This window comes from Syzygium oleosum, unplaced genomic scaffold (assembly GCF_021117445.2).
Source record: "Syzygium oleosum isolate NSW1041296 unplaced genomic scaffold, Sole_v2.1 Sole_v2.02, whole genome shotgun sequence".
Taxonomy (NCBI): domain Eukaryota; kingdom Viridiplantae; phylum Streptophyta; class Magnoliopsida; order Myrtales; family Myrtaceae; genus Syzygium; species Syzygium oleosum.
Genome location: NW_026607486.1, coordinates 14,590,832 through 14,605,986, shown reverse-complemented (window position 1 = coordinate 14,605,986; position 15,155 = coordinate 14,590,832). Strand labels below are relative to the sequence as shown.

At 43.1% G+C, this 15,155-nt stretch overlaps 2 protein-coding genes across 2 annotated transcripts; both read left to right on the top strand.

The window, feature by feature from the left end:
- Positions 1-666: 666 nt before the first annotated feature.
- On the top strand, positions 667-2,028 carry LOC130137510 (uncharacterized; the record flags this gene model as incomplete). Its single annotated transcript, XM_056308972.1, has 1 exon — positions 667-2,028. A coding segment is annotated over exon 1 (1,311 nt), but the record flags the coding sequence as incomplete, so codon positions are not given.
- Positions 2,029-2,315: 287 nt separating this feature from the next.
- On the top strand, positions 2,316-14,971 carry LOC130137314 (RNA-dependent RNA polymerase 1-like). Its single transcript, XM_056308099.1, has 2 exons — positions 2,316-2,591; positions 13,876-14,971. The coding sequence occupies exons 1-2, from the start codon at positions 2,316-2,318 to the stop codon at positions 14,731-14,733; spliced, it is 1,134 nt and encodes a 377-aa protein (XP_056164074.1). The 3' UTR covers positions 14,734-14,971.
- The last annotated feature ends 184 nt before the right edge of the window (positions 14,972-15,155 follow it).

Genomic DNA, 15,155 nt, shown 5'->3' with positions numbered 1-15,155 from the left:
TAGGTCGCGACAGCTTGGCGACTCCGCTGGGGACTTGAGTTAAAACTCTTAGTGGACTTAGGCCAGTTTTTCTTTTCAAAAAATATTTTTGTTTGGCAGCGAGGATCCCAGGTACGTCCCTAACATTTTAGGTGTTAAATGTTTTTGCAGAATGGGAGGTATAAGGGGAGGCGTGATTGTTAACCCTTGTTTTGCAGGGAGGTGTTTGGATGTATGGTTTGTTTTATGCACGAAGCGCTGTTTGATATAACATGTTGTGCATGCCTTGCATTTACACTACACCGCACACACTACCCCCGCGGACCGGGCGGCACGGGTTTAGGATGGTGCGAGACAGCGGACACCCCGACCACACCCGCGTGGTACGGGTCGCCCTCCTTGGTCCCGCCAAAGTTCTTTCACGGTGTCATTGAGTTCCCACCACGGTTGCACCCTTTGCAACCCGGGTCGGCTCCTTGACTAAGCCGGAGTAAGGGGAACCCCGGCCTAACTACAACCATGACTGGTTTAGCCCGGTAATCCTCGCGTCTCCATTTTGCAAGCCAGAGTCTAGATAGAAATCGAACCTCACATTTCATGCGCATGTCTATGTGATTGCCATGGTCCTATCGGGTAAAGTAAGTTTTCTGAACCTTTATTTCGCAATTTATTTATGTTCCGTATTTTCTTTGGTCGGTCCATGACATTAGGTCGGTCGTGAGTCTTGGTCTATACACTATGGGAGGGGCAGACATCCGGATTCTTGATGCTCCTAAGGACGAGCTCCGTGCCTGGTGGAATCTACTCAGTCCGACCAACCGCAAGCTAGTTGAGGGCCACATCGGGAGGCTGCTCCCCCTACTGGAGGTCAAAGTCCGTACCGGCCTCGTTCGAGCATTAGCGCACTTCTGGTGTCCGGAGACCTCTACCTTTATATTCGGTAAGCACGAGCTCACCCCGACATTGGAAGAATATAGCGTGCTCATTGGAAAACCATTGGAGTCGGAGTTAGTCACACCACCTTTGGGAATTGATTCTACTTTAATGTTGGCTGAATTTTTGAATGTTGGAAAAGATGAATTGGGAAAAGTTTTAAAAGCAAATCGCGGCACATGTCCTTTTTCATTCCTGAGTCAGTGTTTTGAAAAAGCCACATCTTTTCAAAAGGGCAAAATCTTTTTGTTAGCATTTTTCGGGTTCGTGATTTTTCCTCACTGTAAGAATGCATGTAGTCCGTCAATCGCATGGTTGGTCCAACAAGTCTGTCTTGAAAAGAATTTTGGCAACACCATTTTAGCCGAGACTTTCATTTCCCTCACTAAATTTAAGCAACATGTTGACAAAACGTTTCATGCCCCCCTCGAACTTTTGCAAATTTGGTTTTTGTCTCACATAAAAGGGTGTGGCGATTTACTCACAATATCCGAGCTTAGTGATTCTAGCCATCCCATTTTAAGTTATAAAGAAAAACAAGGAAATGCATCTGATTATCATTATTCCGAATGGATCATTTTCATGAAAAACGCTAGACCCCAAGGTTTCCATTGGCATGCTAATTGGTTCAAGGTCGAGGAAGCTCGACTTACGTGTAATGGTGTTGGACCGGTGCCACTTTTGGGCTTCACTGGCGCAATCGAGTACTACCCTGCCAGAGTGTCCCGACAGTACCAGATTCTCCAGGGACTCCCTCCGGCGTTACAACCGGAACTCCTCCGGGTCGACTTCGCCGATGATGATAAAGACCACGAAGGGACCGTAGCTCAGCTCAATAAGATGTGGAAGAAGTGCCGTGTGTTAAAGATAGCTCGGCCCGAAGGAGAACTAAAGGGAGAGCAGAAGTCCTATTTCGCGACGACCCAGTACATTCGACGGCACAGAATCCCGCAGGATTTGCTCCCGAAGATACCCAAGGTGCCTCTCAAGTCCGCCAATCGCTCAGAGAACAATCGCCTCAAAAGGAAGGCCGAAGAAGCTGAAGAAAAGGCAGCCAAGATAGCTCGAGCTTATGAGCAATTGAAGAAGGAAGTCGCCTCCCATATGTCTATAGATCAAGCTAAATAATAAGCTCGAAGTTCTTTTCTCATTTCAGTTTCAGTTTTTAAATTTGTTTAGGAATTGAGTCATTGGTCTTTATATTCAGTTCAATTTCAAGTAATTAATTGGTGTAAAAATTTTCACCATTTCAATAAAGGGGTCTTTTTAATTCAAAGCGGTTAGACCAATGTCATGGATCGGCGTATGATTTTGCTTGACACTTATGTATGCCTGTTTCGTTCCGAAATTAGGTAACTACGGACCGATCACGATCGCCCATTCGTACACGGTCGAGAGCCAAAATGGCCGATCAAACCGACTTGCAAGAGCGTGTTGTTGGTATGGAAGACCAGATGAAGCAACTTGTCATCGCGATGCAACAAATGTCCGCTAAGATCAAAGCTCTTCGGTCGATCCCTGTTCCGGCATCCCTCGAAACATCAGTCCCAAAGCAGAAAGTTAGAAAAAGTGTCGATGTTGACGGAGATGACGATATTCCTGATTTAGAAGATGACCCCGTCCAGATTATCGTCAACAAAGATAAACCTGACGAACGAGTCAACAAGCTTGAAGAAAGAGTGAAGCAGCTGGAAGGTTCGCAGGATTCACCTTCGATCGATCTGTCCCTGTACTCACAGATCAAAATCCCAAAGAAGTTCAAAATGCCAGATTTTGACAAGTACAATGGCACCACATGCCCAAAAGCCCACCTGCAGCTCTATCACGTACAGATGACTTCGTATGTTGACAACGAACTCCTGATGATCCATGCCTTTCAAGCAAGTTTGACGGGTCCTGTTTTGAACTGGTATCTCATGAAGAAGATAAATGGCCTCAAAACTTGGAAAGAAGCCAGTGAAGCATTCTTAAAGCAGTACAGATTCATAACGGACATCATTCCTACCCGTGATGATCTCGAACGTGCTCAGATAAAAAAGACTGAATCCTTCAAAGACTATGCTATCAGATGGAGGAATTTAGCTGCTCAGGTTGTCCCAGAACCCATAGACAGTGAGTTGAAGAGGATGTTCGCAAAAACTCTCCCGTTCGAATACCGTAATCGGATGGTTGCCATTCCGGCTGACAACTTCAACCAACTCATCCCCATAGGCGAACAGATTGAGATAGGGCTGAAAGATGGATGGTTTGTCGAGCCGTCCTCCTCGACCAGAAGATTTGGTGCAAGAAAAGAGAAAGAACCGGCAGCTGAAGTGAATGTGGCTTATAACCAACTGAGCCGGCGGAATACTAACTCCGCCCCAGCAATCCAAGTAGCGGAAGCTCAGCAACAAAACTCGGGTCGTCAACCTTTTCAAAGGAGGAACAACAAGAGGCAATTCACCTCCCTCCCCGGATCGTTGTCTCAAGTATTGGCAGTACTTCAGAAGAAAGGCTTGCTTACTACTGAGCCAAAGCGGCCCAATCCTGAGCGGTTCTATAACTTCGACCCGTCAAAGAAATGTGATTATCACATGGGTGAGCTGGGACACTCAACCGATGATTGCTATGTCCTCAAGCACCGAATCCAGAACCTCCTGGACACGAGGGCTTTCTCATTCCAACCCGCTAAGCCGAATGTTCAGAATAACCCACTCCCCGATCACGCGGGCAATGTGAATGCCATTTTTAGCTTCGATGCTGGTCGAATTAAGAACGTCAAGGTGTATACTACGGACGTCTATGGCGAGTTGGTGAAAGCCGGTTATTACCCGAGTAACGAGACCCTTCCCCTGGCTGTCATGAGAGAAAGAATCTCAAGGATGGTAGAAGCTGGGATGATTGTTTATGCTGACCACACTGGCATTGTTTCCACTATTTCTGAAGTGGTTATTAATTGGGAAGAAGAGTTTGCTACATTGAACACCGGGAAGGACAAGTTCGACCCTTTGCTTGAAGACATGCCTCCGCTCGAAGACGCGTTCGATGATGAAGAGATCGTAGTAAGCACGCCTACAGCTGATGAAGGGATAGTGATCGAGATACCTCAACCACATGAGTACAGTGATAATAAGGCGGTCCCTTGGTCTTACAGCCTCGATGTCGACTTGGTTACCAGATCTGGGCGTACCTATAGCCAAGCTAATGCCCAACCTGCAAAACCTGTTACTGATGAAGAAGCCAAAGAGTTTCTAGCTGTGATTAAGGCTAGCAAATACAACATAGTGGAACAATTGCGCAAGATGCCCGTGCAAATCTCTCCTTGAACTACTCCAGACATCTGTCAAGCATCAGAAGGCCCTAATGAAGGTGTTAAGTGAAGTCCACGTGCCAGAAACGATCGATCATGATAAATTGAAGGAATTTGTCGGTTCTATACTCCTCAAGGACCTCATAGCCTTTTCAGATGAAGAGTTTCCTCTGGAAGGGAGGGGGCATATCAATGCACTTTACATTTCTGTCAAATATAAGGCCTCGCATGTAGCCCGGGTACTCATTGATAATGGATCAGCCTTGAATATCTGTCCTTTGGCGACTTTACACCGCCTCAAGATAGATTCTTCTAGGATAAATTTTGCGAAGACCTCTGTGCGAGCTTTTGACGGAACGAAAAAAGAAGTGATGGGAGAAATCCACCTTGACATACAGATAGGACCAACAATGTTCAACATCCTATTTCAAGTTATGGACATTCCCACTGCATTCAATTTTCTGTTGGGTCGTCCATGGATTCATACTGCCGGAGCTGTGCCATCCAGTCTGCATCAGAAGGTGAAGTTCGTTGTGGAGAGAAAGTTAGTCACAGTCCACGGTGAAGAGGAGCACCCAATTTACCACGCAACGGCTATCCCCTATGTTGAGCCGGATTGCAAAATAGAATCAAGCTATCAGTCGCTCGAGCTCGTGTCAACCATACATGCATCAAGAGGATCATCACCGCCCATTCCTGAGGTGTCAAATGCTGCAGTCATGGTTAGAAGAGTAATGGTGTCCCATGTCTTTATTCCGGGTGAAGGCCTTGGTAGGAATGGTCAAGGTATCCGCCAACCGGTGGAAGTCTCTCGAAGGCCCCACACTATTAGGTTGGGATACCAGGGGTCAAGCGGGCCAAATAATGGGGGACGTGGACATGAACGTGGACGCGGTCGAGGTCGAGGTCGAAGAGATGGATATAATAGACAGCGATCCGAAGAAGAGCCGAATGGAATTACCCACAACAATGGAGAGCTTGGGCATGGTAGGTTGCTTCCACATATCCGCACCACATTTCCGGGCCCTGCAAGAATGATGCATGAAGAGAAAGAGGCGATCGACACTTTGGGGCAACCGAGCGGCAAGTTCGATTTTTATGTGAAATACTCGGCGCCCCCGAGCTTCTATGTTAACCCCTGTGACATTGTCCCGGATGGATGGGGAGGTATGGATGATCCAACACCTCTAATGACAGAAGATTCTGATGATGCAATGGATGGAATCACTGCCCTGTTTGATGATTTCTTCGTTGGAGCTATCGAGGAAGGACCGTTAGAGGGAATGGGCACAGGCCCACAAGAGTAAAACTTTTACTTTTTCGCACACTCCCCTGCGTGGGAATTTTTACTGCTTTTTAGGACTTGCCCCGTTTCGGGCGCTGCTTTCCATTTTCATTTCTAGGATTTGATTGTTGCAATTTCCATTCAATAAACGTAATTCATTTTGAAATAATCAATGAAATTACAAGTTATTTTCGTTTTGAGGACATGTTGAGGTACATCAAACCTGGCCGGTGATGATATCCAACCGATAAAAGAAAAATATAGTCCAAGGAGAATTCTGAGGCCTGGGCTTCTTCATGCTTCCTCGTGTTAAAACTTTTTTGAAAAAAAATTTCAAAAAAAAAAGGTCACAAAAAAAATAAAAAAGAGAAAAAATTTAGAAAAAAATGCAAGGTTTACCCCTGTTTGTCCTTCTGAATCCCCTACTTTATGTTTCAGGGGCAATCTTATGACGCGTGAAGGTATGGGAACGGTCCAATCTGGTGCATTATATTCAGTCGATGACATCTTGATGATCTCGATGATCTTGAGGGTCCCTCAGAAATGCTGCGTGGCCTAGAACGACATGAAAGGTCCAAAGTTGTTACTTCAGACTAAACCATCACTGTTAACCTGAGTGATACGGAGGAACCCAAGGAAGTAAAGATAAGAGCAAATCTCCCTGAAAGTGAGACGAAACGCTTGATCCAGTTGCCGCATGAGAATAGTTGGATCCTTCGACTGAAAGGTACGTCAAAGACACTTCCAGGTAATTGACCTAGTCCTAAGGAAAGTACTGCCAGTCTTTCCTATTCCTGGGGGCAAATTCTCCCCAAGCTACAATGGTCCATATGTGGTTAATAAGGTACTTCCCGGAGGTGCCCTGATTCTCGCAGAAATGGATGGTCGTGAGTTCTCCAATCCTGTTAATTCTGATGCTGTAAAGATGTATTATCCTTGATAAAACCTGACATTCTGCAGCAAAAGTTTCCAGTGTTTGGCTTTATACCTTTGAATTGCAAACATTTCACTGATGAATAAATGGTTTCAACCAATTTCAAGTTAAGATGTTTGCATTGGCTTTAATTTCTGCATGGTTATTTTGTCGATCAGTATCATTGACTTCAAAGGAGAAGTCTATTTAGACAATCTGATAACTCATGTGGAATGACTTGAATGTGTTGAATGAGGTACATCGGGATGATGAAAGGCAAGTCCTATCCTATACACGGTCCCATGCACTAATCCCCAGTGAGTTGAGCGGAAAAATTTCATGTCTGTAAGGTAAAGGGTTATCTCGCAAAAGGTACGGCAACCGAAATGACGAGAGGCGGTTCATTTCTCTATCCCAAACACTACAGGTTATCCATTGTTTCGCCACTTTGAGCCTAAACACTTGGAGAAATTCTTTCAAATTACCCCTATTAAGAACCACCCCACATCGGGGCAAATTGGAGGTAAGTCAGCATTATAAGGTGAAAAATGAGTAGAAATTTTCTTGCTCTCATTTGCATCAATCTTCGAGTGTTGCTTTTTTCAGATGAATTCACACGAAATTCAAGTGCCTTAGGATGACGAAGAGCATTTCTTTCTCTATCCTATACACACTTTATCCTTTGCTAAGCCCAATTGAGCCTGCAAATTCGTTTCTTAAACCCAGTTGGTGATCATCCCCCACATTGGGGCAAGATAAAAGTTGTCACCGCCGAGCAGCATATTCAGAATGTCAATCAAAGGCAATTACCCCTGGAAGTCTAATGTTGAATCATTCAGTCAGAGTATGGTTGGCCAACATATACATTGTAAACAGCGTATGTCAAGTAAAAAAAAAAGAGTTCAGTGGGCAAGAAAGAGCAGTGTACCTGGTAAAAGCAAGGCCAATGCCCAAGGATGAAAGATAAGTGTATCAAAATCATCCCCAGTGGGATAGTCATAGTCCTACAAATTTAAAGAAGTGGTGAATTCAAGCCCAATGAAGCATTCGCTGAAAAGACAACTCCCAAGAATGAACAAGAAGACCGGTGACAATGCCAAGATGATCACCAACTTATTCACCCCAATTATACACATTTTGAGCCTAATGATCTATTCATTTCTCAACCCATGAGCCTAGCCTACGTTACGTCCCTTGTAAAGTCTCTTCAGATTAGGGCACTTGAACTAACGAAGGATTCAGATGTTTATAAGCTTAGCTCGAAGAAGTGCGAGCAAGTCCATTTCTATCTCGTTTTGCAGGGTTCTTGACTTGTAAACCCGGAGACGATTGCGGAGTATTGTTCTTTCAATAGCCTCGACTCAAAGAGTCCCTTTTTGCTAAGCCATTGACCAAGCCCATGTTACGGTCCTGACAAAGACCTCTCAGATTGGTAAGGTCGTACCGCTTGCGAGAATACTCGGACCCTTGTCCACATGATGAAGGTGAGATGGAGTGATTCTCAATAAATCAGCCTTTTTCAATGAGAATGAGAGAAAGCCCTTTTAGATCGGAAGTCCCTCATTCGGCATTTTCAAGACACCCACTTGTAAGTTCAGATTGTCTTGTCATGATTGTTCCCCAGCGGAGTTTGTAATACCGATTTGACAAAACCATCATGCATGAAAATCAGTTGAAAATCATAGTGCATGTGTATATGTGTTCTTGACAGTGTGCGAATGCATATTACATGTTACTTAAATCCGTGTCTAACAGGAGACACACCTTCAGAGTTGGAGATATCGCCAGGTACGTATATCTCTATCCCTAGGATGTCTATGACTATCTAGGTGTCCCTAACCTGTTCGAGCAATCGTCAGGACCCACATTTGATCATTTTTGCGATCTCTAGATGCCTTTGATGATGTTTAGGTGTCTATTGATCAAGCTTTTTCATGTACCTCTGATGATATTCAGGTACTTTGTCAAGGAACCCTTGAACACTTGGGCTAGCCCCTTTGTTCACCAAATCACAGATTTTCATACAATCTCGAGAAGATTCCCCCGTTACTCACCTATGAGCAGGTATAGGTGAGGCGGCCAAATCTTTGCATTTGAGCAGGTATATGTAAAGGTCGGAATTTTCCCCAAATCTCAGGTATTCCCCCGCTACTCACCTATGAGCAGGTATAGGTAAAGTGGCCAAATCCTTGCATATGAGCAGGTATATGTAAAGGTCGGAATATTCTTTCAACCCCAGGTGTTTCCCCGCTACTCGCTTATGAGCAGGTATAAGTGAGGCGGCCAAATCTTTGCATATGAGCAGGTATATGTAAAGGTCGGAATATCCTCTTGACTTCAAAAGTTCTCCCCGCAATTCACTTATGAGCAGGTATAAGTGAAGCGGCCAAATCTTTGCAAACACCTATGGAGATGTATAGGTAGTTGGTAAAGATCGGAACTGTTCTCACGAATCCAGATGATGATTGGATACGTCGAGCTTTCTTCGTGTGTTTTGACTTAACTGCAGATCACCGAAGTTCATCAACGTATATCAGGCAATACCTATGGAAATGAGCCCAGACATTTGCCAAACAACATACAAAGTCCGAGTCGTGCCTCGAATTGCGCTATCTCACTCCTGTCAGGTAAGTAATTCCAGGTATGTTTTCCACTCATGTTAGCATACATCATTTCTTGATACATTTTAAAATGGGACTCATAATCCCGACAAAAACAACATTCATTGCATTTGCATGGTTGAAATTTAGGTATCATTTAGTCTTTGAATGCAACCTCTACGAGCTCACCTTCAAAGAGGGGCAGCTGTTGACACCTAAATTTTGGCATATCATTTAGTGTAATTTGCATAGAAAATTAGGGATTAAATTTTTAACCCCTAAACAAAAATATTTAAATTGCATAAACATATAGTTTAGGTCCATTTAATTTAATTGCATTTTTGCATCGAGTTAGCGTGGCGAATGAGCTTAAAATTTCATCGAATGAGACTCGGCTCGCTCGGAAGGCAAGGGCCGGGAATTACAAGTCAAACGGGCTCGGTTGTTTTAATTTGAGCTTAATTCAGCCCATTATCCTTAATTAATTCAGCCCATTTAAATTAAATTAAAATCTAAGCCCAAGCCTAAGCCCATTAGGACTAGAGAGCCCATCTAATTGACCTAGATTAGTGTTATATATACATCATTAGGTCAGGATTTTAGGGAGGACACACAATTTCGAACACAGTTTTTCAGATCAGAATTTTCAGAGAGAAGAAGGGAGAGAGAGAGGTGATCACGGGTTGGTTCAACCGAGTCCGTGCCGTCCCGCCACTGTGCTGCCTCGCTCCCGTGCCGCCACGCCGTGCCTGTCTCGCACCTCGCAGCCGCATCACCCGGAGTCCCGACGACCTTCACAGCCCCCAGGCGAGCTCCCACAGCAATTCCGGCGATTTTTCAGTCCAGCCACGTGTCCTAGCTCCTTCTCCGCTGAGACGCATCCTATCGTTATCACCTCAGACGAGCCGCGAGGTCTCTTGACGACGAGCCAAGCCGTTTCTGTTCAGGTTAAGTCCCACGATCTGCTCCGCCTTGACGCTCATCTAAGCAATACGTGGCAGTGGACACGTTGAGGAATTCACGAAGAGACAAAAGGAGACAACGAGCAAAAAGAAGGAGCTTTCTTTCTTCTTGCAGGATTTCACTTGCTCAAGACAGAACACATCACAAAAAAAAGGAAAAATAGAGACGTCCAAAGGCCCACGTTCCAACATACACATTAAGGAGGACTCTTTGTTTCATCCAATACAAAGTTTTCTCTCTTTCTCGGTCAACACTGGATACGATACCAGAATCGTGACAGTGCGGTGCCTCACCATCGAACCAAGAAGCCGTCACCACAGAGAGCTTCACCACTGAAGACCTGTTGTTCAAAACCCGCGCCTCGCGACGATCTGCCACTACCGTCGCTGATCTTTCACCAAATCGTGGAGTTGTCCCTCTGTTTTGCAGGTTATCAATCATCGAGAACCACCGCGAGGGCCAACCGACAAGTCCCGTTGCTGCTGAACCTGAAAGAGCGAGAGCTCACTGCCCGGAACAACTCTCGGTTCATCCCGGTGTTCCCTGTTGCTTCCGTGGCCGCGGCGTCCCTACACCGTCGCAGCCCAAAGTCGACTCGCCGCGCCGACGCCGCGTCGCCCGTCGTCCGAGTCCGATCCCGATCCACAATTCGAATTTGGAAGTTATCTGCAAATTAGGTAATTCAACATTATCCGATATTTTCAGAATATTTAATTTCCTAATATGGGTGTTTGAATATTTCGTGAATATCATGTGGATATTTAGAAATCTTAGGATAATGTTCGATATATCCGCAATATTTTTAAATATTCAAAATCAGGAATCATTCCTAATTTGGCAACGTATCTGGACGACTATCCGACCTTATCCCTAAGGTTCGATACGCGGCGATACGGAAAATTATTATCCTATCCATAACCACTTGGGTACGATAATGATTTTTATCCGCTTTCCAAATTTGAATAATCGGCTTTCCGTCGATATCTATAATCCTATAGATATGACCGATAGTTTGATTTTTGTGCCTAATCCGAGTTTGAAACAAATATGGCGGATCGCGTGGACGTTTTGAATGTGGTTGCTATCCTTGTTTATTTAATTGCTTTCCTTTTTCAAATAAACAGAAAATTCAAAAAAATATTAATTAGATTTGAATCAGAGTTTTTGCATGTCTAGGAATCCTAAATGTATCTAGAAGATAGAGTAGTTATTTAATTTAAATTAGGACTTGAGATGATCTATTTTCTAGTTTAAATTAAGTAATATTCTAATCTTAATAGATTATTCAGGTTATTCATTATTTCGAATTTTAACAAAAATCCTAAAAAGAAATCATGCTAGGGTAGATTAAGTCATCATAGTTTGCATGTTAATTTAGGCATTTTTATTATTCCGAATTTAAATTGAGAAAATACCAAAAATAATCATTCGTCCTGTCATTAGAAATAGGTCACGTCGTCGCACGACATATAGTTTGCATGCTAGGTTGCATTAATCGCATGTCATTTTCGCATGTCATTGCATATAGGCTAGATTTTATTTAAATAAGTGAAAATCCAAAAAAAGAAATTGAGTGAATTGCTTGTTAATTAGAAATCATATTATGGTGTCAATGTGATTTTCTAGCTAACAATGCAGATGCTTACGTTGCTTCCAGGTAAGTAATTCTTCCAAACTTGCAATTTATTTAATGCTTTCTGAGTGTTAAATTGGTGGTTTGCGCACTCGCATGAATACCTCACATGTTAGTAACTAAGTTGAAATGGATCCAAACTGTCTGCCAAAACATTTTTGAAAAGAAAAGGTACCGAAAGGGCGTTAGACCAGATCTAGCGTAATCAAGTCCCTGGGCTTAGAATATCTGGTTCGTAGGAATAAAACATATCTCCCTATGTTTTATTTAGGTTTCTAATCAACCTACCATAAATTGATTAGTGGCGACTCCAAGCATAAAAACTTTTGCATGTTAAAAACTTAAACTCTAAGTTGCGAATTGGTAGGGCTTGGGAGGGCCCGAGTTAAGATTAGTCTTAATAATCCATTAGCCCGAAAAATGAGGAATTTTTTTAGGTCGCGACAGTGAGCCTGCCTTTGTTGACTTCCACCATTTCTTTGTCTCATATACAGCCATCCAAGGTTGACCCTTTGTTTATCTCTGTGATTTTTAACTTGGTAAAGACGTAATCGAAAACTTACTTCATCTCATTTTATACCAACCTTCTACTTTGGACAAAAGAAAGGTGAAATTCTTAGTTTGTATTATATATTGGTGCAAAATATAGGGACGCGACAGCAGTTGAAAATTCCTAATCGTTGTCGTTATATGACAAGGAGATTTTATATGTAATCAACCACGTTACTTTACTATTGCGAGAACATAATGAAAATTAATATCAGAGAAAATACTCGATAGGAAGATTTACATTGCTAATTTGCAGCATCAAGACGCATTTAAACCAATGGCGTCGAATGAGGCGAGCACCTAGGGTTCCTTACGAGGAAAATGATCTATATTTTGCAAAATTAGTAGTCTAAATGGCACTTATTAAGGATACCGATGGAGATTACTCTGCAATAATATATTTACAAAGATTGCCTAGGTTATATTCGAGTGCAAAAACATTGTTGAAAAAATTAACCACAGTAGTAAAAAAAAAAAAAAGACTCCTAAGTGTGTTTCTATTATTACCAAGAAGGGAAATTTTGAGAAGGAGAAATCTTAGGAATATAATGGGCAAAAGGACACCAGAAGTGCCATAAGTTGTGTACGGAGGTCACTTTGGTGCCATAACTTTTTTTCGGATCACTTTGGTGCCAAAATCGGAGAAAAATAGATCACTTTAGTGACTCCGGCCAAAATTCTGGCAAAAAAGCTGATGTAGCATTTATATTTAAAAAAAAATGGTCTGACTTGTACATGTGAAAATTATGTGGCTTTTTTTCGAATTTTTTAATCTTTTTAATCTTTTTTTTTCCTAACTTTTTCCCGGTCGCCGGTCCGGCGACCGGCCAAAGGGGAGGGCCGGCGAGGCCGACCTCGCCGGCCTCTAGCGAAGCTCGCCCCGCCGGCCACCGGCGAGGACAAGCCTCGCTGGCCCCTGGCTGGGCAAGGGGAAGCAGCAGGCGATGGGTTGCCGCCGCCCCACCACCGCCGTCCGGGCGAGGGCTTCCGTCGCCCTTGCCTGGGCGGGCGAGGGTCGCCCTCGCCTGAGTTGGGTGTGGGCGACCCTCGCCCGCCCAGGCGTCGGGCGACCCTCGCCGGCGTCGGGCGAGGGTTGCCCTCTCCGGAGAAGAAAGAAAAAAAAATAAATAAAAAAACAGAAAAAAGAAAAATACGAAAATACCCTTGGGTTAAAGTGTTGTGAGGTAAATGTATCACAATGAGTACAATTTGGGGTTTTTAGTATCACAAAAAAAAAGTTCAGAGTAAACTTGTCACAAATGGCATAGTTTGGGGTTTTTCGTATAAAAAAAAAAGTTCAGGGTAAATTATCACAAGTGTCATAATTTGAGATTTTTGGTGGTATTATCCTTTTTTTTGTTTTTTTTTAAATTATTTTAATATAATTTAAATTTTATTTTACTAAAAAAGTACAAGTCAGCGGACTAAACGGCGTCGTTTTTGGTTTTTAATGCTGATTGGACCTCTCCGACGAGCCATGTCAGCGCCACGTAGGATTTCCGGCAAGCCATGTCAGCATTGGCACTAAAGTAATCGTTTTTCAAAAAACCCATGCATCATTATAAAGATCATGGTGCCACAAAATCTTAAGAGAAGATGTATGTCCGAGTATACTTATTTTTGTAAGGTTATTGATGATCAATGTGCCGGAAATCAATGAATTGCATTTTGAAATTCGCCTCTTGATTTCTCTTGTAATGCTCTATGGATATGGGGGTTAATTAAAATCCTTTTGTGGTTGTGTTGCTTAAACAGGAAGTGAAGGAGTACTTTGTAAACTACATACTTAATGACAGCCTTGGAATTATTGCCAATGCCCACACCGTCTTTGCAGATAGTAAGCCTGAAAAGGCCATGAGCCCTGAATGTGTAGAGCTTGCAAAACTTTTCTCTATTGCCGTTGACTTCCCAAAAACTGGTGTACCTGCTGTGATACCTCCTAATCTGTATGCCAAAGAATACCCAGACTTCATGGAGAAGCTTGACAAGTCCAGCTACCCATCCAATAATGTGATCGGAAAGCTTTTCCAGGAAGTCAAAGATCTAGCATCTGCATCAAGCTCTATTCGAAAGTTCACGCTGGAAATGGCGAGGCAATCTTATGACCCAGATATGGAAGTGGACGGATTTGAGGAATATGTCGATGACGCTTTCTATCACAAGGGCAATTATGATTACAAGCTGGGGAATCTGATGGAGAACTATGGGATTAGCACAGAGGCTGAAATACTTAGTGGCTGCATAATGAAAATGTCCAAATCTTTCACCAGGAGGAGAGACGCTGAATCCATAACTGCGGCTGTAAAATCCCTGAGAAAGGAAGCTCGGACCTGGTTTAATGATAAGGGAAGTGGTTCGTATTCTGAGCCTGTTGATGAATATGCAAAAGCGTCTGCGTGGTATCATGTCACGTATCACCCGGATTATTGGGGTTGCTATAACGAGGGTTTAAAGCGAGATCATTATCTTAGCTTTCCTTGGTGTGTATATGATAAACTAATCCAAATTAAGAAGGAAAAACGAGGTAGGATAACTGCTCGCAGATCCACTCTTGAAGACTACTTTACCCGTGGATTGCGTCTGAATTGAGAACTCCAACTCGGATATTTTCTCAGTTGAAGAAACGAGAGTTGTCGTATTTGGGTCTTGTGCAAATGTGTAGGCAACAGTACTCCTAAATTCCTGCTTTTGTGTAGCAAAGCTTAAATAACATTCTGGCTGCTATTTGTGCGTGCATTACATCTTTCTGTACATAATGGTAATGTATAACAGTTGTTCACTCTTTATAGTCTCTCTGAATTGATATTTTCCATAGTATCACGATAAACTTTGCATACCCCATAAATTTCTGTGTACGGCAGTTATTCTTCCATGCCATAGGTTCCTTGGATTCCTAATGCTGGTGGATTTGAACATAATAACATTTCTGTAATCTCAGACAACAGCTCTAGTCCGGATGATGCCGCATCAGATTCGGTTTGTCATGGAATTTGAGAATAGATCATGCTCTA

What these genes read in the sequence shown, in the direction of transcription:
- LOC130137314 (XM_056308099.1), top strand. Translation starts at nt 2,316, where the DNA reads ATGGCCGATCAAACCGACTTGCAAGAGCGTGTTGTTGGTATGGAAGAC. An exon ending in TCAACAAGCTTGAAGAAAGA is followed by an intron (nt 2,592 to 13,875) that starts GTGAAGCAGCTG and finishes AATTAAAATCCT; the next exon opens with TTTGTGGTTGTGTTGCTTAA.